Raw genomic sequence first — 26,078 nt, forward strand, 5'->3', positions numbered from 1 at the left:
CTTATTAATAATCACAGTAAGTTAGCGTATTGGTATTGTGTGAAACCACTCTAATCTTCATAGCCCCAAAACACTGGTGGCTCTTGCTTTGTCAAGAGGAACAACCAGAAAATATACTGGCTTTTCTTGTACCGAGGAATGTAGAGCTGTTCTATAGACTCGTCTTAATTCTGAGTTGACAATACACCACAAACAAGATGTTGAAGAAATATTTTTTATGAGTTCTTCACTTTTGTATTATTTAGTACTGGGGTACCTGCCAGCATGTTCACGTTCACATCCCAGGCACAAAAGGAACCTTATTTTTGTCCTAGTAGCCTTATTGCCCAGGAGACATAACCTTACCAGTATAGCCATGTTTAATGTCACTCAAGTCCCTGGGAGTTTATAACTCAGGACTGCCTTTAGGGAGACACAGAACCCACATATATGAGTGCTATAAAGAGCTACAAGTTGAAATTCAGATGATGAAGTCCATTAATGAGGTAGCATGAGTTAAGGTGAAATGGGGTACAGACAAGCAGTGAACTGGCTAGCAGTTGGTCTTATTTATGACTATTCACTGGTGTTTATCCTAAAGATGTAGTATGCAGCTATATGTATATGTTTAAATCTGCTTCAGTCTTTTAACTGCATATCTCAAGCACTTAACAAATGTGAACTGGCTGAGGTTTACAATACCTTTGGGAGGGCACAGGGAAACACTAACCTGTTGCTGTCAGGGATGAAATAGCAGGGGGTTTCCAGCACACAGAAGCCATAAATAACCCCAGGGATAAGTTCCCTTTCTGAGCCCTGCTGAGCCTCGATGTATCTGTCCACTTGTTTGCAGAGAAGCTGAGACTGTGAACAGGCTGTTGTTGTGTGGGGGTGCTGATGTAATTTTTAGGTAGCTGACCTCACTGCTAAACAAAGCCAGGACAGGAAGAACAGTTTTAAACCCATCCATCTGAAGGCATTGCATTGGATCTGATCTGGGCAGGGGATGTACAAGCAGTGAATTTCTGCAGTGCAGTGAAGTCTCAAGCATGACAGGCTGAAGCATCCTTCCTATGAATCTTAGCAACTTAACGCTTTCCTAAAATGGCACTTATCCTGACAATCTTGTGTGTGGCTGCAGATAGAGGCAAGAGCTTGGTGGCAGGTTTTACATCCTTCAACCAGGGATGCACCTTTGTGTTAAGCAATAAACTCGGGGGCAGACCTATCTTTTCCTAAGAACATGAAGGAAGGCACTGCAAAGACCTCCGTAGGGAGATTGGGATGGTGGGGGCCACCAAGGACAGGGAAGACCTACACCTCGTGGCACTCAGCCCAGTGAAGCTCTGGGTGTTCCCACAGCTCCAGCTTCCCTGGAGCTGAGTGTGCCTGGCCAGCATTTCACACCCTTGCTGTAGGCGGTTTGATGCTCAGAAAGGAGGAATACTCTGAGCAGGAGAAGGATCACAGCACCATCTGCTGGGACTGCTCGCCAGTCCCACGGCAGCAGGGAACTGGTAAATTTCCATAGCAAATACAGGATAATTTCACCTTTTCCTTAAGTGTTGGAGAGCCACAAGGCAGCTGAACATTCTCCCAAAGAAAGCTTTGCCCAAGAATAAATTTAAAAAAACTTAAAATTATGCATTAACTGAATTTGTAGGATTTTTTTTTTTTTTGCTGGTCTATCTTGGGTGATGGTGTGCCATGGTTGTGCTTGAACAGTGACTTTGCATTGCCGGTAGCGCTGTTTTCGTATTTCCACTGATGGTACACAGGGTGTTTTGCTAAAGTATTTCCCTCTCTCAGCACTCTGAGCATGGCTGCGCCCTTAGCACTGCTCCTGCACAGCACGTCCAGGGACATGATACTCCTCCTCTATTTGTGAGGCCACATCTGGGGTGCTGTGTCCAGTTCTGGGCTCCTCAGTATGAGAAAGACATGGAGCTACTGGAGAGGGTTCAGTGGAGGGCCACAAAGATGATTTGGGGTCTGGAACATCTCTCTAATTAGGAGGGACTAGGGGAGCAGGGCTTGTTTAGTCTAGAGAAGACAGAGGGGATCTCATTAATCCATGTAAACATCTCAAAGGCAGGTGTCAAGAGGATGGTGCCAGAGTCTTTTCAGTGGCGCCCAGCAATGCCCATAAACTAAAACGCATGGAGTTTCACCTCAACACGAGGAAGAACTTTACATTGAGGGTGGCAGAGCACTGAAAAAGCTGCCCAGGGAGGGCGTGAAGTCTCTCTGGAGCCATTCAAACCCCACCTGGATGTGTTCCTGTGTCCCCTGCTCTGGGTGACCCTGCCTTGGCAGGGGGGTTGGGCTGGGTTACCTCCAGCAGTCCCTTCCAAGCCTAATTATTCTGTAACTCTTCCTAGCCATGGACACCAGCACAGCCCCCAGGACCTGAGCTGAGTCCAGCGGTGCCACGCTGGATGTCGTCTGAGCCGCTCCCCGCTGTGCCATTCCCACCCTGGCGGCCCTGTCCCGGGGCTGCCGCGCTCCGTCCCGTCCATTCCTCCGCTCTCCGGGTTTCCCCGAAGCCGCCCGCGCCGCGCCCGCTCCGAGACTCCGCGCTCCGGGTTTCCGCTGCGGCCCGCGCCGGCCCCGCCCCGCGGCTCCGGTTTCAGGCGCTGCTACAGGGACCCCCAAGATGGAAACGCAGGGGCTGCCGGCCGCGGAGGCGGCCCGGGCCCGGCCCGCCGCGCAACATGGCGGCCCCGCCGCGCGGCCGCCGCCCGCCTGGGACCCGCCGCCCGCCGCCGCCACCCCCTCCCCCGCCGGCAGCACCATCGCGCCGGGCCTCTACGTGAGCTTCCCGGTGCTGCTGGTGGAGGAGAAGCCGGAGCCCGGCGCCAGCCCGGCGCCCAGCGCGCCGCCGGCGGGGCCCGCGCCCGACAGCGATGGGCTTTTCCTCGTCTTCAACGTGGTGCGCGGGGCGGCCGAGCCCGGCGCGGGCGGCGGCGAAGCGGGGCGAGCCCAGCCGGGCCCGCCGCCCGCCGAGCCACCAGAGGAGGCCCCCGGCTCGGCCCCGCCGCCGCCTCCTCCCCCGCCGCCAGCACCGCTGCCCCCCGCGGGCGGCGATGGCGGCGGGGCGGAGGACGGCGCCTTCTCGGGGACCATCACTATCAACAACCAGAGCCTGCTGGTGCGCATCGAGAACGGCTTCCTGACGCTGGGGCCCGGCGCCGAGCAGCCCGCGGGCACCGCGGCCCCCGCCGCCGGCGCCAGCCCCGCCGAGCCGCCAGGCGGGCCGCGCCCGCGCTCGCCGCCGGCCTTCCGCTGCCCGGAGCCGCGCTGCGGAGAGGCCTTTCCCCGCAAGCAGCAGCTGCGGCTGCACCGGCTCTCGGCGCACGACGGCGGCGAGGACGGGCGGGGCGCGGCTGCGCGGCCCTTCGGCTGCCCCGTGCCGGGCTGCGCCTGGTCCTTCGCCACGGCCTACAAGCTGCGGCGGCACCTGCACTCGCACGACAAGCTGCGGCCGTTCGCCTGCGCGGCGCCGGGCTGCGCCAAGCGCTTCACCACCGTGTACAACCTGCGGGCGCACAGCCGCGCCCACGAGCAGGAGGCGGCGCACAAGTGCGAGGCGTGCGGGCAGCGCTTCCCCAGCGCCGCCCGCCTCGCCGCCCACCGCCGCCGCAGCCACCTGGAGCCCGAGCGGCCCTACCGCTGCGACTTCCCCGGTAAGCCGCCTCGGCTCCCTTCCCTCCCCTTCCAGAAATTGGGATCCCTGCCCTGAGGCCGTGCGGCACTCGGCTCGCTTCTTCTCCCCGCCGCCTCTCCTTCCCCTCCGTGGTACCCCAGAGTGTCAAGGAAGGTCCTCCTCCAAGCCAGTTATCAAGAGGAAAAGTTTGGGAGCTGGAGGATGCTGTGCCTTTCCTCCTGCGACTTGGTGCTGATGCAGTGAAACACCGCAAGACACGGCGCCAGCTTTCAGTGGGTGTGCCTTAACCCAGGCTATATTTGATTGCCTACCTTGGCAAAACAATTTTAATTCCTGGAAATAATGTTTAGGATTTCACTGGTTTTTTGGGTTTTTTTCCATTTTCCCTGATGTAATATCCTGAAAAATTATCATGAAAGTACCTCGCTAAAAGCTGGGAGGGAGAAAAGAGTGCAGTTTTCCTGATTCAGTTTTGTTAAGCGGATGTGCTGTTTCCCTTTTCTCCCCAGGCTGTGAGAGAACGTTTATCACAGTGAGTGCATTATTCTCCCACAATCGAGCCCACTTCAGAGAGCAAGAGCAGTTCACCTGCTCATTCCCTGGCTGTAACAAGCAGTATGATAAGGCCTGCCGACTGAAAATCCACATGAGGAGTCACACAGGTATTCACAGGGATGACTTGTACCTGGGGGAGTACATGGAACATAGTATGTAGAAAGTGGGCTTCAGTGTGCTGGAAAAACTGAAAGTCAGGAAGGATGGCATGAGTTATTTGGAGTCAGTGAAAGCATTTGATTCTTGGCTTTCTGGGGACAGAAGTCCATCGAATCAAGTTGTCATGTGCAAAGTAGTTAAGGACATGCAAAGCTTTGGCTTTTGTCATTCTGCACTCTGTCCAGAAAAAAACTATCCCAGATCTATTCTCAAGTTCATAGATGTTCAAAACATTGCGTAAATTCTAATCTTGATACAAACAAACAGCTGAAAAACTCAGAACATGTGGAATGTATGTGCCAAGGTTTGGAACAGCAAGAAGATAAATTTCAGCTCAGGCAAGCACTTCTGATTCATAAGGACCACTGCAAAGCTGAAATACAGTCATGCCACTGGTGTGTCCTCTGCTGTCCTCTCTTTTCATGGTTTTACAGTTTTGAGGTTTTTTAAAGTGTCACTTAAAGTTCATAGGTGTGATGGAAACCAATTTCACATACTTCACAGTCTCGTAATCAAGACACAGTGACAGATCATGAAAACAGGGAAAAACAGTTCAGCTCTGTTTCTCTTTTGAGTAATGCTATTACTGGTTATTGAAGCACCTTCAAGGTATGAGGTGGACTGATGAATACCTGTGCTCTCTGATGCAATAGCCTGGAGTTAAAGAAAGTCCAGATTGTGCGAGGAGGAAGGGATGTGATAGTACTCTGCAGTGCATTGCAGGAGAGGCTGTTGAGTTGTCGTCTTAAATTAAATTAATTCAACTTAAGCAGGTTTTAATATTTTCTAGTAGCAGTATGTGGTTTTATATGAGATTATTAATGTAGCATTTTTTATTCAAGGTGAAAGACCTTTTATCTGCGACTTTGAAGGCTGTGGCTGGTCTTTTACCAGTATGTCCAAGCTTCTGAGGCATAAAAGGTAAAGGAAGCTTTTTCTGATTATACTGTCCTAAGCCACTGGCTGTTTGTCTTTGTTTCTGTTCCAGTAGCTAAGCAGTAGTGGATTTAATCATGCCAATGACAATTTCCTTCCCTGGTAGGAAACACGAAGATGACAGGAGATTCATGTGCCCAGTAGAAGGCTGTGGGAAGTCCTTCACAAGAGCAGAACACTTGAAAGGCCACAGTATAACTCACCTTGGTACAAAACCGTTTGAGTGTCCAGTAGAAGGTATTGCTCTACTCTTGTATGTGTTTCCTGGTAACTGGTGTGTATTTTTTCTAAAGGTTATGTGTGCTTGGTACAGAACTGGAACAATTTAGAGTGAATCTTCTGACAGGGTTTGAAGAGGTAAAACTAAATGGAAAACATTGTAACTGAACAAGTGATCATTCCCAGAGTCAGGAATGACAGCAAACTGTTGCATAATGTACCTTGACCACCCTCACCACTTCTGTGGGACTCCAGGAGCAAAGATTTTTGGGTCTGATGTGGAATATTGCACTTTTTAAAGTAAAACAGCTCTACTTGATGATTGTTTCTCCTTTTGCTGGTGTTTCCAGCAGTTGTCATGAAGAATTTCAGATGCCATAGTGTGAAAAGGTTATGCTTTTCACACTGAATGACTTAAGAGTTTCATGTTGTCATAAATGGGTTGTTGAGCTGTCCCTACCCTTTGACAGGTTTACTTTCCTGTGGTTCCTCTGAGTGTATGCACAGGTGCTGCAAAATAGCAAGTAGAGAATACTCTGATTTGTTAAGACATTAAATTGAAACTTCATTAAATTTGAAGCTTCAAAGCCTTATGTATCTTCTTGCAGGCTGTTGTGCAAAATTTTCAGCACGAAGTAGTCTGTATATTCACTCCAAAAAACATCTTCAGGATGTGGACTCATTTAAGACTCGGTGCCCTGTTTCCAGCTGTAATAAATTGTTCACTTCCAAACACAGTATGAAGACACACATGGTCAAGCAGCATAACTTCAGCCCAGGTAAAGTGTTTGTCTCTGGCTATCAGAGGCTGAAGTGAAAAAATTAAATGTTTATTAAGGAAAATTAATAATGTGTAATTACTGATGTTGAAATCTGAGTCCCATTTATATGAATGACAGAATCTTCTCTGAGACTGAAGTTGGTTTCATCCTCCTCTAAAATTTTCATTGGGATCTCTGAGTATTGGAAACTGATACTTGAGCTTGACCTCTGAAATAGTGAGAAATTGCAGCAGTTTTCAATGAAGTAGAGCTTGTCTTTTTCTGTGCCATCTGTAGAGTATGAGGAAGGACTAAAAGGATTTCTCTTTTCACTTCTTTCACTCCTCTACAACCTGTACTTAGCCTGTACTGCCTTAGTGTTATTTTGTGGTAAGTGCTTTTGTAACTGGCACTTCTCAGTAAAGGAATGAACTTATTTCAGTAGGCTGCTTTTCCTTAAGTCTGCTTTCAGAGAAGTTGGGACGTGTTTTAGTAGGCTGAGAATATAGAATTTCATAGAATTTTAAGCTTTCTTTTCTACCCTGTTGTCTGTGAAAGCTCTGTCTTATAACCAAACCCTTCTCTTTCAGATCTCCTAACTCAGCTGGAAGCAACCAGCTCCCTCACCCCCAGCAGTGAACTCAGTAGTCCGGGGCAGAGTGATCTCAGCAACATTGACCTCGTATCCCTGTTCTCCAATGTGTCCAGTAACAATTCTGGAATTACAACGGACATGGCGCTGGTGAACTCTGGAATTGTCACAATCGATGTTGCTTCGGTGGGCTCGACGCTGGGAGGGAACCTGCCTGTCAGTAACAATTCCCTGAGCCAGGCAGTTGATCCCTTGATCCTGGTGGCGAGCAGTGACCTGCCCCAGAGCCTGGACAGTTCTCTCCTGCTGGGAACCAGTGCAACAGTTCTACAGCAAAGCACTTTAAATTTGGATGATGTACAGACTGCCAATGCCGAAGCCTTGGGTTCGCTGGCATCTCTGTCAGTGAGGAATTCCAGTCAGGATGTGCATGGGTTGACATCCAGCAATAATTTAACAGTAGACACAGCCACTTTGACTCCTTCCAGCAGCCTCGGCAGCACCAATGTGCCTGAGTTACTGACACCAATTAAAGCTGAACGGAATTTGCTTCCCTGCTCAGATGTGGTTGGTCAGCAGGAGGGCAGCAAAGTAGTGACACAGTTTGTGTTCTCCAACCCTCCAGGGAGTTACAGTGCACAGAAGGAAATGGATCTTGGCGCAGTGACTGGCAGCTCGTTTTTGGTATGGAGTAACTGTATTCACTTTACCCCTAGATGCGACAGCCTGACTTTGGGGATATCCCTGGCTGCTCACACCTGATAGGGAGACCTTTCAGATTTTGCAGATCATGTATTTTGGCTCTCTTTTGATGAAAGATGTAGAACGATATGTTGAGTAGTGTGTTTCCACAAGTAGATTCAGTGTGGTGACAAGTTCTCCTAAGAAATACTGGAATTCTGGTGGTTCAGGAAGAAGCCATCCGCCTGAAATGGACTTCGCAGGAATACATGTTGCATCTTGTTCATTTCATTCCAGGGAAAGATTTGAGCTGTAACAGTAACTGCAGCGTTTTCACTTCAGTCCTCATTCCTGTTTTAAGTACTCTTCCCTTTCTGCTTCATTGTGTTACTGCAGCCTTAACTTTTTGTTTACATTACAAAGTAAATGTTTACACTCTTAAAATGTGAACACTTACAAAGGTGGAGCTAACTTCTTTTTGTGTTGAACTCCAGATATTGAATAGATACAGGGAGTTTATTGAAACTCTAATCAGAAGATCGGGGAAAACTAGAATTCAGTGTTGGCAGCATAGAAGATAACTGCATCTGAGAATTCATTAGTCTGTGTTCATTGTCTTGTTTTGTTCTTAATTCCAAAAACCTTGCATCTCTGGGCTTTTTTTTTTTCAACTAGGAGAGCAGTGGGTCTGCAAGAACAGACTACAGAGCCATTCAGCTGGCCAAGAAAAAGAAACAAAAAGGGAATGGCAGCAGCACAGGTGAGAAGCCATTAATTTTGTTAAATTTACTAAATAAAAATATTTACTATTTTTGGCAGTGCAGTGGGAGCAGGTTTCTGAGTAACATTCTTAAATGTCCCGTTCTGTTTATTGCTAGTTAAAATAATTATGCATGTGGTGTACCATCTGTTACTCAGGATAATCACATTCTGTGGAATATCAGATTCACAGGAAGTTTACAAAGAAAGCTGTGCCCCATGATTCATGACAAGACACTAGCTGTCCATCTCTTCATCTGCTTCTTAATTTCTTATTTAAACAAAAAAAATTAATGTCACTTTGCTTTCTGTTGTTTATGCTTTTGGTCTTACTTAGGGGGCTCTTTTACTCAGTACAGACAATGAAAATATCAGCTGGATTTTGCTTCTGTGTTTCACTTAGTAACAGTGTTAAGGAATTTATTTTTTGATTATCTAGATATACTCAAACCTGTTTCTTATACTTTAGCCTTGTAGAGAGTTCTTGTGCAGGGTGAGGTTTAGGTCATGATTCCAGATGTGTCCTCTTAGTTTGACTCAAAGCCATTTGATGTGAATAATAACCATTCCTTTGTCAGATCAAACGTGGTCCATGCCTCACTGGGCTTGCATGAGCTCAGGTTGTGTCTACCTTTGGGGCTGGAGTGGAATATCATATGTTTATGATATATCAATATAATTTGTATAAAGTGAGTGTAGTGCTGCCTTGCTGTCTCTTAGACCTTCCTCCTCTGAAAATCAAGGCAATAATTTTTGAGGTGGGTTAAGAGACTAGTTCTGATTTGAGAACCGTTGTGTTTGTGTATTTGTAAAATGCATACCTGCATAAATTCTGTCTGGTTCAGCGAATCATCATATGGAAGGATAAGTGCTTTATGAAACTAGTCCTAAGGGGCCTTGTATTATCCAACATGGGCATGTATCATCAAACATGTCGTTTGGACATTAGTTTAAAAAAGATGATTGCACTTTCCATGTCTCCTAAGACGACCTCAGAAAATTCCTGCTTCTGGTCCTGCTCAAGACTCCCAGTAGTCCACTTTTCACCAGCTGTTGTCTCAATGCTACACTCTCAAAGGGGTCTAGAGAGTCTTGAATTTCTGATTGGTTTAACTAGATTGAGTGAATACTGTAGAGGGAAGTTCGGTGTTTAAAAAGAGGTTATCCAAGCCCTTCATTTATTATAGATTTTTTAAAAAATCCAAACAAAAACCTGAACAGCTGACAGGATCGTATTCTTACTTTTGTTTTGATTAGGGTTTTGGTTTTCAGCTTGTGATACAGCAGCTGGTCCATCCTGCTTTAAACTGAAAATAGCTTAAGGTTGTGATAGTTGTAGTTGTGTAGCCTGTTCTGCCTAGTAGTCCTTGAAATCTTTAATGATCTTCACTATGCTTTTTTTACGGCTTAGAGAAATGATGTGCATGACTTCTCAGGAAATTAGTTGCAAAATTAAAAATAGAAAATGCGGTCCTGCTTCCTAATTCCTTTCCATAACACCACAAATATGCTGATATTTCTGTGCTGCCACAGGGGAGAGCCCTAAGCTTAGCAGATTGTGATTTTTTTAATGGTGTTCAAGTAAAAAGGTGCTCAGTCAGCAGCTGGAATTCTCCAGCTGAGTGCTCCCTGGCCTTTTAGCAGCTGTCAGATGGTGCTTAATTATGGTGCACTGTTGTGGGCATTTGCTGTGTAGTATAAACAGCTGCAATATAAACAGCTGCAGAAAGTTGAAAAACACTAGCTGAAAACTGGCAAATTCTTTCTGGACATTTAAATACTAAAATTGCTTTCTTTTAGGGGCATCTGGCTCTGGTCATAGGAAAAACAAGGGTGGTAAAGTAAGCCCTACCAACTTTTCGTCATCTATTCCTGGCAGTCGACTGAGTGGTAACATAGTTCTGCCAAATGGAGGACTGACAATAAGGGACTCTGCCACTGGAGCCCAGTATGTGCAAATTCAGCTTCTTCAGGTAAGAGCTGAGGAGAAAAAAAAAATGCTCAGCTTCTCTGTTTTCCATACTCATATTTATGGAAGAATTTGAATACTTCTGAACTCAGGTACTACTGCCCCTGCATGGGGTCTTGAGCTCCGCAGTATTCTTATATTATTCCACCTTTTATTTACAAAGTAAATGAGATGGACATGAAAACATTCCTGCAGAAAGAAGTTTCTGCCTAAACTGTTATTTCTCTAATCTCTTGAAATAAAGCTTAAGATTTAAAAAAACCCAGACAACCTAATAATTGGGTGGGGACTGATTAGTGGACTGTGGCAGGTAATACATTTTTTGCCCGGTGTATCTGTGTAGTATTCAGAGAGAGGGTAAGTTCCTTCTCATTTATTCCTAACAACTCTGATATGGAGAGACCTAATGGCAGAGTTCTCCATGGATCTGGTTTTTTGATGGATGTTACGCGTTTGTAATTTTCATGTTACTATCAGCTTCATGAAAACATGATGAAACTTGTTGCGTGTTTCTGAGTGTTAGATTTGTTGAAAGATGAACCATTCCTTCCTGTTCAGATCTTGCCAGTGTTCCAAGTTGATGAGGACAAGATAGTAGGTTGTAACACTGAGCTAGGTTCAGATTTAAGTTGTAGTTAGCTTTCCACAGCTTTGTGGATCTAGGCCTTACTAGTACAGTGCAGTGGCTTTATCAGATATTTTAAGATTGTGAGGCTGAGTGAAATTTGCCATATTGTGCTGAGATACTTGGGGGTTGTGTAATTTCATCATGTTTCTGCATTCACAGGATGATTCCCCAGGAGAGGGAGATCTGCCCTTTCAGCTGAGCTCTCAGTCTTCCTCATCACATTCTCAGCTTACAGTGGATTTACCTGTTTACATACTTCAGGTACAGCGTGTCAAAGTAAAGACAGTTTACTGTGAGCACTCTCTTGTTCTGCCTGATGAAAATACCTTGTTTCCCTTTGGGAGTTGAATTTCACTCACAAGGAGTAGTAAGCAGAGAGCTGCACTGCATGGCTTACCTTGTGTCTGTTACCAACCTTTGATACATCAGACGTGGTTGGTTTTTTCCTCTGTTACTGAGTAACGAATAACTAAATGTTACTCGTTTTTTCTGAAGTGCCCCATCCTTGTTTTCCTGATCCCATCCTGTACATACTAGGTGGGTCAAGAAAGAGGATCAGAATTGGAATGTTGCAGGCTACAGGAAGGGTGGGAAGCAGGAAGTAATATCTTGAGCCTAGATTTCAGAGTGGTGCTCTTATGGGAGTGTCAGTTATGTTAAAAAACCTGCTTGGGGACCTTGTCTTTGATAAACTCTGCAATGCACCTATTCCTGCCATGTGTGCTTCTCCTGGATAGAAAATAAAGCTTTTTTATTGAGGAGGGACACCTTCCTCAGAACCTAGAAATACAGGAGGAGTGGGATTGTTTGCCATAGTAGAGAGTTAGCAGAGGAAAAACTGATTTTAGATATTTTTCCATTAGTAATATTCATCTGAAGTGTTCTGTAAAAAAACTGTGGCAACACTGTTTGGGTGGATCCTGAAGTGGGAAATCTGTGGGTTTCCTGTGAGCCATTCCAAGCATTTCTGTGGTGTTGGATAAACGTCAAGATAATCTTGCTGATAAGCATTGAAAGCATCTAGAGGTGAAAGCACTTCATGCTGTCTGTTTGCTTTAACAGGAACCACACAATTCCACTGAAGATGACGCAGGTTCTGATAACTCTCAGTTCACTGGAAGCACAATAAATTTACAGGATCTGGAATGACGATTATTAAGAACAGTTACTTGAAAACAAATTGGGCAATCATGACAGAGTGAGATAATTGTGTGGGTCTTTTTCCAAGGAAAATACAAAAAGTAGGAGAACCGAAGTATGGTTGCACTCTTTGTGATTTGCTAAAGGCAGTTGCAGCTGAAAGATTTTCTTAAAAAAATGTAAATCCCACTTGATGTGCCTGTGTAAGATAACCTGTCTGCCTGGTGGCTGGGGAGGCTGAGGCAGACTGTTGTACAGTGTTGTTTCAGGGAGAAGTACTTTGTTACACTTCAAACTGAGGTAATATTTACTGTTTTCACAGGAAAGCAAGTATTCTACAGCTAACAAGTGCAAATTTATAATCCTGCCTATGACAGTTAAGATTTTCCTTCCATTGGTTTCCCCTTGGAGCCAGGGGCATCAAGGAATTAAGAGCTAAAAATTGCGTTTTCCACACACAAAAAAAAGGATTATTTTGGCCCCTGTGTTTTGGCAGAAAACTGGAATAAAATGTCACATATAACAAAATTAATGTTCGATGCCATGAAAATGAGATGCTCTAAAATCTTTGTTTTAGAAAGCTAGATTCTAAATGTTAACTTAGCTGTGAATCAGTTTGTAGCTCATGTTGAGTTTCTCCCTTTCCTTGCTTCTGCATCCCAAATACTTTGCTGAATTCTTCCAGCAAAACTTGAAAAAGAAAACTGCAATAGAACTGTACTCACTGTAAGTGATTAGCTAAGAGTCCAACAGCATCTGAGAGAGGTTTGTTTTATCTTTGTGTTCCCTTTTTTGGGAGGAATGTTGACCATCATGTAAATTTAAGCACCTTGATTTTTATCTCATCTATAAACCGCTGCCAAGTTACCTGTGAGCTGGCCACTACCCTTTTATTTGGGGTTGTTTGGTGTTTTTGTTTTGTTAATTGAACACTGTTAACACATGTTCTTTGTTGCTATCCCAGAGCGTCACATGCACGTGGAGCTTCCGTCTGGTTTACAAAATACGCAGTTGTCAGAGTATTTTGTGAGGGGGAAAGTTGTTGCCCAGGAAGATTAGTCCCTGAAAAACTGCAGTTTCTCTTGGGGGTGGGGGGAGAGGTTGTATGTACTCTAACTTACCTGGATTGCAGACACCTAAATAAGTATAGGGTTGTATAGGGAAAAAAACCACCTTTGGTTATGTTTTAAGGTAGTAATTTAAATGTTTCTTATGGTGATGTCCTGAATGCCTGTAAAAGTATGTATAGGAGTTTGATAAAAGGCTGTTTGTACTTTTTTTTTATTCTCAGTGAGGTGTGTGTATGCACGTATGTGTGTTTTCTTTTTTTTTACAAGATATGTAAGATATGTCACGGAGGAGAACGTTGTGATCTTTCTAATCTTGCACATATTTATTTATTTTACAGTTATACTGATGTTAAATTCACATGAGGTCGTTCAGAAATGCTTTTACTTCCTGTGCCTTTTGAACTATGTATGTGTCCATATAAATGCTTTTTTTGAGTGGAGACTTGGGGAGGAAAAAAGCATACAGGTTACAATGAACTTCAGCTCCTGATTTGTAGGCAGTATTATATCTCTGGTCGAACCAGCTTTATTTTTCTATCTAGCCTAACTGAGCATTGAGGTCTCTCTGTTCCTCTCACTCTGAGTTTACAGCTTATGTCCAGGGAAAGTCTGATCCCTCTCAGGCTGGATTTCCAGTTGGTAGATGAGAGCTACCTGATGACTGTGACTGCAGCTTGGAGTCCACTCCTGAGAGGTGGAAGGATCGGGGAGGAATTCTGCTGAAGGGTCTTGCTGTAGTGGTCACCATGCTCTCCCTGGAAGCTGAGACACCTCGAGCTCCCAATACCTGCATTATTCTCTTCTCAAGGACCATACCAGTTTGTAATCTATTAAAATGGCCAAGGAACACTCCATCTTTTTATGGGACTTGCAACCAAATCTTTCTACTTCTGAAAATGTACCTCACTCAGCTTTGTAAGTGAATGTAAAGTGCTAACCTCTTGAGGGCGGAAAATTGGATCACTTGGCTTAGGCTCCATTGCTGGCAATGGATACCTGAAGAACTGCTGGTGCAAAAGGGTTAATAAAGCTTTTTTTTATGGTCAGTTTGTCACTGGGTGTTGTTCTTTGCATGGATGCATCTGACACAAAGCTAATTGCTGGCAGCTTGATTTCTGCAGAGAGCTTGTGTTTTTCCTTCGGTTTCGTCTTCTCCACTGTAGTGGGGTGAAGTCAATAATGACTTTGGATTAGAGCATAGCCCTCAGTTTTTACAGTCCTTTAAAAGACCTGTGATTGTCATAAATGTCTGTGAGGTGCCTGGCTTAGTTGTGCCTTAACAAGGATTGTTACCTAGGAATGTGATAGATCTCGGTGCTCAGGTTTGTAGGGATAGTGCTACTGGCATCAAAAACTGAATGAGAAAAGCATTGGTGCTTAGCAGGAGCTTGGGAAGCAAAATGAGAGAATTTTAATTTATTTTCTTAGGCAAAATGTCGAAGGAGGGGAAAAAGGGTTGCAAACTTTCTCTGGAATCTTAGGGTAGGAGAAGGAAAATTCATGGGACAGTAAAGTTCAACTGAGCAAAGACTGACAAAATGTAGATCTACAAAAGACTTCCAGAACAGCATCAACCCTATGAGCTGTGGTTAAGGCTGTGCCATCAAGAGAAATAACATAATTGTTCTTCCTTCTCCTTATCTATTTCCTTGGCTGTTCTTTCTTCTTCCTGGCAGGTACATTGGAATGCAAGGCCATTGTCTTGAAGTTCTGCAGAGGAGGACAAGGTGCTGCATCAGTGCTTGGTAGGGTGTCTGACCAGGCAGCTAAAGCTGCCCTGTGCTGCCAGGCTGGGGGGGGCTGTGGCCCTTGCCCTGATCTCTAGGCAGACTGCAGGGTGTCTGCTGAGTGTGCTTCTGTATTGGAAAGCGAATGTGAAGCACCTGAAGGCTGTTTGCGTGCTCCTGCTTCAGCTTCTACAACTCACTGTTGTACCTACTCATTAGTGCTGTGTCAGGAGAGGAGGGGGAGTTGGAGATCCAGAGAAATATCAGAGGGAGGCTACAGAACCCTCTATTTTATTTTCTCTTGGCTAAAAGGGCAGGGACTCAAGGCCTCTGCTCTCACCTGTGCTGTCCCTGCTTTGGTGTGTGCCAGAACTGGTGTGTCCTCATGGCCGTGTTCAGCTGGGGAAGGTGTAGCAGGAGCCATGGCAGAAGCTCGGCACCGAGCCTCCCAAGCGGCCAGAGCACAGTGTGGCAGGATGTGGAACTTGTCAGAAAAGGTGTGGTTTGATGATATGGCTGAGCTGATCTAGGGCCTTGCTGCCATTATCAGGAATGTCCTGCTGCTGCCCGCTTCCTCATTTGCCAATTTTTGTGCTTTGTTTAATACAGCCAAGTTAATGAGTTGAAATGAGCTTACTGAGAATTGGTAAGTAGTGAAGGGGGCCATGTGGTCAAGAGAAGGATGATGGAAGGACATTGAGCTGGAATAATGTGCAGTGTGACTGACTTCCCAGCAGTGGCTTAAGTTACATCACTCTTGTAAATTGGGCTACACCTGGCTACAGGTGCCATCCCCACACAGCTGCGGAGGCCCCTTAATAACACTTTTCCCTTAAACACTTGATACTCAGTGTACCCCCAGCTTCTCCAAAGTGAGCTGTTGAAGTGAGGTGTTTCCACAGACCACTGCACTTACCTTTTTTCCTTCAGGTAGCTGTGATCTTTCCATGTCCCTTTTCAATCCTTCATCCTGCTGCTGCTTCAGTTGTCTCTGCTTTTCCTCTCTGAGCCTTTTGAAGAGAGGGAATAAAGGATGGGTTAAATGCGCCATGCAGCTACACCAGATGTGCTTTTGACACACAGCATCAACATCTAACATTACATCTAACCATTGGAACACGGGGGTTTGGGTACAGCTGCTGCTGGAGTTGGTTGCTGTGAAGGGGTAAGAGGGAGGCACTGCCTGCAGCTGGTCCTACTCTTTCTGGAGTGATGGGTGGAAAAAGCATGTCAGGCTTTGCAGCAGATGTTGGACAGTTGATCTCTGTTAAAGACATGCTCTGCACCCCTTTCAGCAGGTGACATGGCCTGCAGTTGACCAGGATGCTCACCAGCTGTGGGGAGGGGTGATGCTTATTGTATCCCCAGTTCTCACCAGTGCACCAGGTCTGTAACACACGGGGGTGAGCAGGAGGGTGTTACACCCACAGGGCTACACTGGGCCCAGAGGGGCACAGTGCAGGCCAACACTGGTGCTCCTGTTCCCTATGGAAATGAAATGCTGGAACAGAAATGGGCTCAAGGTATGGAACACTGGTGCAGAGAAACTGCAGTCTTAACTGTGTGATCTTAAGGAAAATGTTTAATGCTCTTTGAAGGGTTTGTTGTGTTTTAGTTTTTGGGGTTTTTTTTGGTGGGTTTTTCGTTTGTTTGTTTTTGTTTGGTTTTGTTTTTCTTTTTTAATTGGTTTTGATTTTTATTTGGGGGGTAGAGTGTGTGGTATCTTTCCTGAATTATTCTCCTCCACCCCCAGCATAGAATAAATGTGTGTCTTACTTATTTTGCAATTTAAGAGTGCAAATCCATTCACAGAATATCAGGAAGAAGCACCATACCTTTTCTACTACACAGCTGAATAAAGATGCAGAGAAAGAGAAGAAGCAGAAGGGAAATGTCACAGTTCAGGCTTTAAATCCTCACTCTAATCTGTCTGATTCACTTGAGGATGGCCGGATACAGTCATCAGTTCAGTTATCTCTGTTATTTGTGAGGGGAAATCTTGTGTAACTGGGCCTAAAGGAATGTGTCTCATCTTGGGGCTTACACTAATTGTGTTAATTGCTACTATTTGATCTAGTAACACAAGTTAAACTAAGTTTTGTAGAAGAAACATTTCAAAGCTGGAGTTGTTGACAAATGCCCTTATGTACATATTAAAGCCTGACAAAATATCAGGGGAAGGCAGACTGTGTTAACTTGAGGTTTAATTTTCTATTTATTCAGCTTAATTTTGTAACTGTAAATTCTTTTCTTAAAGCGACGATTCTCATCATAGAATCTGTTATTGTTTGTGGGTTTAGTGTTTTCTTTTTTATTCTTCTAGATTTTTCTAATGTAGCTTGCGGGTCTTTTCTAACGTAGCTGTGGGCTGCTGCTCACTGACAAGGAGATGCAAGTTCTATGAATGTAGAACCCTTACAGAAGTAAAATGGGATGGATTGCTCACATGGGATTTCAGATTGCTGCTAGAGTTTTTTGGGTTGATTTGACTCTTTCAGCTGTCAACACTTAAAAATAGAGACATTTTCCAGAAGAGGGTCTTGCCTTACCTTGCCCTCTGTTCCTTTCTTATGGCTTTCACAGCCTTCTCTATCTTTGCTGCTGGGATTCTCTCCACGCTGTCCAGCAAGTCATTGAGCTTTTTTTCTATTACCTTTAACATCTCTACTGTTGGCAGGTTTGTCTCATTGTCTCCAGTGCAGTGCAAATAGACTTCCAGCACCTTCTTGTTCAGGCTTGTCAGAATTTTGTCCTAGATGTGACAGGAGATATGGTGAGTGGCACATCTGGATTCTGCCAAATACAACCATCGTATCCCTCCAAAACCGAAGGAAATCCATACAGGAAACACTTTAATCCCCTCAACAAGACTCAGTTGCTTGTTTCCTGCTTGGCTAACGGCAATGACAGGGACAGATGGCTGTATTGAGCCATTCTCCTGTTGGTTTCATCTTCCCAGTTTGGCTGTGACCTGGGACAGGTGGCAGCTGCCCAGTTGTCTCTGCGACATCATCACCTCACAGCAGCTGCATGGAGCAGACACGTTTGCCCCAGTTTGCTGCCTCAGCAGTGCCCCAAACCTCCCTTGCTGTAGCTCCATTGCTGGGAAACAGTGCTGGTCCCTCCCCAGTGCAACCCCTGTCTGCTCTGCTCCCGGGATGGATGTGGCTGGTGGAGAGGAACCACTTGTACACACGTGAACCCCCCTTGGCTGGATCCCAGCGTGTACCTGGTCATCAGCTTCATGTTCTCCAGAGGAGAAGAGCTGGACTTTGAGCTTCAGATCGGCTACTTTCTCTTCTTCCTTGGCGACAGTGGCTCGGAGGGTGTTTACCTGCTGTTTCAGCGCTGCCAACTCCTTCTCCCTAGAGGAGAGAGAGAGAGAGGAGGTATTTGGAAAGCGCACCTCTGGAACACAGGCTCTGCTCTCCGCAGCCTGGGTTGTTCCCTCCTGCTGCCGGCAGATGGAGATAACACTTCAGCCTTTCCTGGGAGCTTGCACCCACAGCCCGAGAGCACAGGGAACTTCGGGTTTTTTCTGGAAAAGCAGTTACTGTGCTGGTGTGGGGGAGGGAAAAGTAGCATAGCTAAACATTCAAGGCTTTTTAGTAAGTCAGTGGGGGATCCAAATTGCCCTTAAAACTTCCACAAGGAGATAAACTGCATTTTAAATGGGAATATATATGTCTAGCTGCCACCGAAATTGTAGATAACAATGACACTTGGGTTCCCTGCAGTCTTCCTCTAGGAAGGTTTTGCACTGAGTCAGCATAGGTGCTGCTCTGGGTCGCTTCAGGAATTGCCTTGTTTCTTCCTTTGGTCTTCGTGAGAATTACACTATACTTACATCCACGCCAGGATGCTTAATGCATCAGTTCCCTAGCCTGTGGCTTTAGGACTAAGGAATTAGTCCCCAGCTCAATTCTTATCTCCTTTAGTAAGCATAGGTGGAGCTCACAAGGAAGACCCTGCTGTGTGAGCAGCATTACCGTGCTCTGCGATGGGGAGGTGTCTGTGGGGGCAGAGGGGTCACTTATGTCTGAAAGGTGGAGCACAGCAACACCTTCCCATCACTTGCAGGGTTACACTTACATGCTTTCATGTGTGGTGATGAAAGTGTGTCGGACCTTGTTCCAGCTCTCCTCAATATCCTGGGAGTTCTGGATGTAGGATATGTTCTCATCCTGCATCTCCATGAAAGTAGTCAGCAATTGTTCGGGATCGGTAAAATAGAGCTCAGGCTCCTGGAGTGGAAAACACGTGTGATGAGTTTTTTCCCTTCTCTAGCTTCCATTCCACTGAACTACACAGAGGCTGGGCTGCACCAGCCCTGGCTGTTCAAACGCTCTTCCATCTGGAGAAGTCCGTGTTTGTCCATGTACAAACATGCCCCACCTTCCTGCCATGTGTGTAGCTTTGCCTCAGTAACTCACCACCGAAACAAATTGTACTTTGGGGGGTAAAAAGTGTTGCAAACATCTGTGAGTGGGAAACCTTCAATTTCACCTGTAAGCCAGTAACTGCACTAATTTAAAAATCTTTCATTATATGATGTCATATCTCATGGGAGGATGGCAAGCTTAGAGATGATGGTAGGTTTTTGGAAAATGAAGGAGGAAAGTTAAACTAAGGTATTTATAATATGTGTTGCCAAATCATGAACATTTATGAATGTTTAAACATACATTTATAATTTGTAAGTACAGTAACTCCTCAATACTGTGACTAATGGTTAAAAGGTGAGGGAAATTAGTAACATTGGTAAATGATGCAGGATAAACAAAATGCAAATATTTCAACGTAAGACTTCTGACCTCGTCTTCATCCAAGCTGATTTCACTTTCTGCATCCTCCAATGAACCTCTGAAAAAGCATTTTGTGTGTTAGGCCCTTAGAGAAATGACAGCTCAGAGCAGACCTCGTTAGTGACATATGAACACTGTTATTGTTCACTGTCGCTGTTTACTCCTGAGCAGTCCTTTGCACGTTCCCACCTTTGCCTCCGTGCAGCTGTAGGATATTTAGGGGTCAGTAGGGTCTAGGGGTCACACAAACAGGCAGCACAGGAGCTACTTTTGTCCATGAGCAAGCTGCCTTTTGTGCTGCTCTGGGTTGTGCTGGCCAGTGCAGCTGGAACATGACACATGAACCTGAACTGAGGGTGTTGATCCAAATGCCTTTAAACTCACTGGGAGGCTTTGTTTAATGCTTCTTTACACAAGAGCTGGAAGAGGGGGAAGGGGTGCCTGGCTGCTGTTGGCAGCTCAGTCTGCTCATCACATTCACTTGTACCTATCACCCTGTGCCATGAAGGATTAAAAGCCTCTGTTTGCATCATCTTAGTGCCAGCCCCACTTGGGGCAGGCTCTCAGCAGAGCCTTTGAGGACAGAGCTCACTTGGAGCAGGCATATAGGTACTGACTTGCACACGTGACAGCTTTCTGCTGGTACTTGAATCCAGTAAACCCCAGATCTTGGTATGCCCAGCAAAGGTGAGCAGTGGGATTCCCCTGTGCTGACTCCCAGTCAGCTGAGTGCTCTTTATAGTAGTTAAGTCTGTTGTTGGCATTGTCTGGTACTTACAGTTCTCTTGATAAAAGAGGCTTCAGGAAGTGTTTGAGCTGTGGCATGACATCATGTGACCTGAAATCCAAACTTTCTGAGAACAGCAGGGAACTTGGCATATCCGTAAAACTGATGCTAGGGGCAGTGCTTGTCCCGGCTGCCAGACCCTGGTCTGGAGACAAGAGGAGGTGTCCACTTAGAGCCTGGGGCTCTCTCGCAGGGAGAAGCAGCAGCACTTTCCTGGCACTCACCCTGCTCGGTGGTGGGGGCAGGTGCAGCACTTCTTTCATTAACTCTGGATTCTGTTTTCGCATCCTTTTCTTTTTCGTGCCTTTTTCTGTGTTCCTCCTGCCACTCTTTTGGAGATAGCTGGTAGAGGATGTCCCTGTACATCTTGTACTCCTGCAGAGTATCCTCCAATCTGGAGATATCACTGGGTTGAGAGAAGTGGACAAAGTTTGTTAGCGGGGAGGGAAGCTCCTGTTTGAACAGGTTGTTTCTCACTCTTGATACTGAGTTTCATCCAGAGAAGGGGAGAGAGGACGCATGTTTTCATGGACATGCAAAGGCAAATGGGAACCTGCCCTCTGTGCTTTCTGTGGTTTCTCATGTGGAAACTGCCTGGTCATATCTCTGGCCAGACCTTTGCTATGGTACTGAGCTTGCTAATTTTTGAATTTTTATTTGAAAAGAGATGAGAAATTTTTCTAGCTCAACTCATAATGGTAATTATAGTTATTTCTTTTGTCTTTCCCTAGGTCCCCATTAAAATGCATTACTCAGTTTTGTTTGGATTTTAATCTGATGTTAGGCATTTAATTTTGGGTTTGGAATATTTATACTTTAAAATGTCATTAGGAAACTAGATGAGTTGTTTTAGAAACAAAGCCAGCATCTGGAAAACAAAAGCCTAAACATTTTGACTCTTAAAATGGAACACTTTTAGAAATCTATCCCCTGTAAAGACTGGGAAGCTATAGCACTGTGGGAGCTGTTAAAGGTTAGGCAGGAGTAATGAGCAATCTTACCTTTGGATTTTCTTTATTTGGGTAGTGATTCCCTGGATCTCTGTTACTTTCTTTGTCTTTGCTGAGGTTTCTCTTTTGGCCCTAGGAAAGGATGCATAAACATAAGCCATTAAACAAAGTAGTAGTGAGTAGTGAATTGAGGTGCCTATGAAACAGTGAAAAAGATGCGATATGAGCCCTGGAAATCTGCGTTGTAGATGTATCCCAGGAGATGCTTGGCTCCTGCCTGAAGACCCTCTTTCTCTTGGCAAAGCATGGCATTCCAGTGTTCAGGCCTCCCTAATGTGGCTGCTGCTGAGCATCAGTTGCAGCTCTGCCCTTGTGATACCTTTAATGGGCCAAAGTGCTCAATTTGCTTCACTGAAGGGACTGTGAGGGGTTGGGTAGAGGCATCTCCCTCCAGTAAGGGTGTTGTGAGAAGAATGGAAGTGGTGGGGCCACCAGCAGGTTCCTTGCTGCCACCAGATCAAGGGCTTTTGTGCAATGAGAGTATTCCCTGGCTGTTGTTCTCCTTCCTTTTATTGAATGTGTGGGAAGAAAGTGCCACGAGAACTGTAACTCTGGGAAACTCAGGGTGTTCAGCCAAAACCCGGCAGGGATATCAAGCAGCAAATCTCCTGTGCCCAGAATGAAATAGCACACAGGTGGTTCCATCAACATTCCTTACATTCTCAGTGCTTCAACAGAGCTATTATGGTTCTCCTTCAGGAACTCATCAAACATGGCAGCATCCTTCTCCATCCTTCTCTCAGCCTTTTCCAGTTTCTTTTCCTCGTTCTTTGCTATGTTCTCCATCCTTTCAATCTCCCCTCGCTTTACTGCAATGGCATACTGAAATGAACCCCAAAGGCAACACAGTTACATCAGCTGGTTGGTTTTAAAGCTACATTGGTTTAGCTTGGTACCTGGTTACCAAATACCTGGCAGCTGTGGGCAGAGAGGGTAAGGATTTCAAACCCAGGTGTGTGACTTAGTGCAAGCCAGGTACATGGAGGCCAGGAATTATTTCAGAAGGAACATAGCAAATTAGCAGTGAATCTAAAGACAGAATTCAGAAGTCCCAGCACTGCATTAACTCCTGGCTGACAAAGGTTGATTCAGTTGTGTTATAGCACAATAATAGAGCTGACTAATGGGGATATTCCAGCACAGTTACTCCATTCCCTTGAGTTCAGAATAGCTCCCAGCTACAATTTATGTATAGGACAGCAGTAGCCAAAGGTCAGTGTATCTGTGCATCTCACAAATGGAATCGTTTCATGGTGGCTACTGAATGATGGGAATGACCTACATTCCTGTATTTCTTGGCTGGGAATTGCTGGGCGACAGACTCTGAGTGACTGAAACACAGGACTTGGACAGTCAGTTCATGAGGTCTGATGTGTGCCACTTTGGAAAGATCTCTAGGCAGTAGATCTTAGGAGAATAAACATCAAAACAAAGCAACACAGGGAAGAGTAATTAAATGAACAGAAAGTAACATGCTGAAAGCCAAGTACCTCAAGAAAAAAGATTTGTTTTCTGTCCTGTAGGTAGCCATGGAAAGTCTCCCTGTCTAATGCATAGTCTGAAATTAGAAAATAAAGTTGCTTAGACTATGGAGGGGGAAATATGGCCAAGGCAAAACACAGTGAATATGTAGGCTGCCATGAGCATGGATCTGGCTGGCATTGGAGTCAGCAATATTGATTATTGTATTCTAGTTATAACCTTGTTTAGGATCAGTTTTGTATGGGTTTTCATGGAGTAAAACCAGGTAGAACGGAGTGGAGAATCTGGTCCTTGTCCTCTAGACATTAATGGCAAATCTACTCCTCATGTCAGAGCCAGAGAATCTAAGCCTGTATCCATTAAAATCCAACTTTAGGTTGGCTTAGTAGAAAGGTTTCCATGATGCAAGATCCTGCAAACTCTCAGCTGGCTGCCAGCTCAGCTGCTGCAAGGCTGGTGGAACCCAGGCTACTGTGAGGGGTGGCCCTTGCTCTGTACATAAGCGCCTGAGCTGGAGACGGCTCAGGCACGCAGAGGTTGGCAAGGTACAGCACAGAACTGTCTGCATGACCTCACCAAAACCAGCCAGAGCCAGCTGCTCCTCCCATGCCCTCTTTGGCCTTTGCTTTAGGCTGTTACCCAGCTGAGCAGCACCACTGCACAGACAGCAACTGTTCTCCACCTTTTTTCATGGCTAACTTCCGTGAAAGCAGCTCCTGAAGAACTTTCAGTCTCTCTTCACATGTTGCCTCTTTTCTGCTCTCCTCTTCTTCTTCCCTTTTCAAAGCTCTCCTCAACCCACTTTTTGCCTTAATTTTAGTGGAGTAAGTAGTTTTCTCATGGACTTTCATAGTCTTCCTCTTTTCACGTTCCTGTGAGAAATCAGATATGTGGACAGTTTGATCCTGTGCTTTATTTTAAAGACATGAGTAAGTTATTGACAGCCTAGAAATTTGCGGAGTGCTGATACCCTGCTGATGCATGTTTGCCTGGTTTATCTGACTAATCCAAATAATATTCTCTCTCGAGGCAACTGAAACACTAAATTTCTTAGCACTTGTTCTCATTAGTTTGTTGATTTGTATTCTGCATCCATCCACCAGCTGTGCCAGTTTGTACCCACTCAGTGTCCTCATTTTTCCTTCCTGGGTTATTCCTGTGAGCGAATGGAAATTTTCTGAGATTCATCCTTTGAGTCCCCCAGTTAAAGGAGGACAGCCCACACTCAACCAGCTCGGTCCAGCTTTCACAAAGACATTTAAACCATTAAGTTCAGATTGAGAGGATCTATTCAAACCCACTCCAGAACCTTCTGGAGGGTAAAAGGTGTTCCAGTTCCTTGCTTTCACATGGACTGAAATGTAGTTCAGTGCTGTCTGCCCAAGTTTGGGCATGGTTTATGCTGAAGACATCACTCATCAGACAGCCTTAGTGTACTGCTTCCTAAGCTCTTCCCCACAATTTTACAGTGACCTTCAACCCAAGCAAAAACCAGACTGTATGAGTCACCAGTGTGAGGTGAGGAGGGCTTGCTTTAGACCTCTTGCTTCCTTCCATGCTATGCCAGGCTGTGCAACCCTGTGCAACAATCAGACCTCTCAGAGATCATGAAATCACAGAATTTGGTGTGGGACCTTAGGGATCATTTAGTTCCAACCCCCTGCCATGAACAGGGACACCCCACTATCCTGGGTTGCTCAAAGCCTTGTCCAACCTGGCCTTGAAACAGTTCCAGGGATGGGGCATCCATAACATCTTTGACCAACCTGTGCCAGTGTCTCACCACCCTCACAGTAAAGAATTTCTTCCTAACATCTAATCTAAATCTCTCTTCTTTTAGTTTAAAGCCGCTCCCCCTTATTCTATCGTAATCTGCTTGTGTTAAAAGTTGCTCTTTTTTTATAAGCACCTTTTAAGTACTGAAAGGTCACAATCAGGTCTCCCTGGAGCGTTCTCTTCTCCAGGCTGAACATCCCCAGCTTTCTCATGAAGAGGTCTTTTGATCTCTCATGCACTAAATTTTGGTATTCTATTGGGTGGGTGCCTGCCTTAGTAACTGCTTGTTATATAGTTTAGCCTAAAGCATGTGTACATACCGCCTGTGCCTTTTTAATTTCCTTGTCCCTCACTGAGAAAAGTTCCGTGTCTGGTGGGACTTTAAATGGATTTTTCATTGGGTTTCCTTCTTCCTCTTCTGTGCTTTCTGGGAAAAAAACCAACAAAAAAACCAGGATGAAGACATAGAAGATGTGAAGCTGAATATCTGGACCCAGTGGAAAGGGAGTGGGATGTGCTGTGTCACACCTGGAGGGTGGGCAGTGCTCCCAGCTGCAGATGTCTAACAATGCTGGATCAAGGGCAGGGAGCTGGATAGGGCTTCTGAGAAGCCAGTGATAAAAGGGAGACCTCTGAATGGTTTATGTCACTTGACCATATCTTATGATCAACAACAGCATTTCAGCCAGGGATTTTTCTAAGTCTGTAGCTGTTTTACTCATTTCATCTGTTTTGAGGCAGAAGAACCTGACTTCAGGCCTCTCCTCTGACCTGACAAGGAGAAGGTGCTGGAGCATTGTGTCCTTACCTGACAGCGCAAGGTGGGTTTCCATTTCAGTTTTGTAAGAGAGACTTTTAGATGTTGATGCTGTATGTCAGGATGCTGTCTTTGACCCTGGCCCAAAGAAAATCATAAACAAATCAGTCAGCTGGGATCTGCCAGTAATTGATGTGGTAAGTTTTACAGCAGTGATAGGCTGAGGGGCTTTCTGTATCTTAACCACTGAGCCTTTAGTGTCTGTAGCAATTAACAAATAGCTCCATTAAACTGGAAAACATACGTGTTCTGACCTCCAAAAGGAGATGTTAATCCCTGGCTTATGTGAAAGCTGTGCAAAAGACATGCAAACTGATGGGAAAGCAACAAAACAAATTTGGAGATAGCAAGCAACCCAAGTCCCTTGTCTCTTTTTCCACCCAGTCACCAGTTCTGATCCACACCCGTGCTTTTTCATCCTCCTGTTACTAGTTCACAAGCTACATTTTTACTCACTAAAGCTCTTCCCAGTAACTGATTCAGCATTGTGGATTTCTTGCAATAAGCCTAAATGATAGTTGGACAGCACAGACACACTTTACAGAACTCTGTTGCCTTT

General features: G+C 45.3%; 2 protein-coding genes across 3 annotated transcripts; one reads left to right on the forward strand and one right to left on the reverse strand.

Annotated features, from left to right (window-relative positions):
* Positions 1-2,635: 2,635 nt before the first annotated feature.
* On the forward strand, positions 2,636-14,161 carry ZXDC (ZXD family zinc finger C). Of its 2 annotated transcripts, none has more exons than XM_032120679.1 (10): positions 2,636-3,665; positions 4,156-4,308; positions 5,203-5,281; positions 5,403-5,533; positions 6,124-6,294; positions 6,867-7,552; positions 8,225-8,309; positions 10,109-10,281; positions 11,065-11,166; positions 11,968-14,161. In XM_032120679.1, the coding sequence occupies exons 1-10, from the start codon at positions 2,636-2,638 to the stop codon at positions 12,052-12,054; spliced, it is 2,697 nt and encodes an 898-aa protein (XP_031976570.1). In that variant the 3' UTR covers positions 12,055-14,161. The 2 variants fall into 2 exon arrangements, with proteins under 2 accessions (XP_031976570.1, XP_031976571.1); XM_032120680.1 differs by having other exon boundaries at positions 11,065-11,197; positions 11,968-12,056.
* Positions 13,321-25,600, reverse strand: CFAP100 (cilia and flagella associated protein 100). The gene is given in 15 exon segments (XM_032120682.1): positions 13,321-14,759; positions 14,762-14,825; positions 15,759-15,852; positions 17,392-17,594; positions 18,072-18,207; positions 18,935-19,086; positions 19,657-19,705; positions 20,426-20,579; positions 20,659-20,840; positions 21,436-21,516; positions 22,103-22,266; positions 22,935-23,002; positions 23,609-23,798; positions 25,023-25,129; positions 25,511-25,600. Coding segments are annotated over 15 exon segments (1,710 nt in total). The 5' UTR covers positions 25,536-25,600; the 3' UTR covers positions 13,321-14,718.
* Between the last annotated feature and the right edge of the window lie 478 nt (positions 25,601-26,078).

The sequence above is a fragment of the Corvus moneduloides genome, chromosome 11 (assembly GCF_009650955.1).
Source record: "Corvus moneduloides isolate bCorMon1 chromosome 11, bCorMon1.pri, whole genome shotgun sequence".
Classification (NCBI taxonomy): Eukaryota; Metazoa; Chordata; class Aves; order Passeriformes; family Corvidae; genus Corvus; species Corvus moneduloides.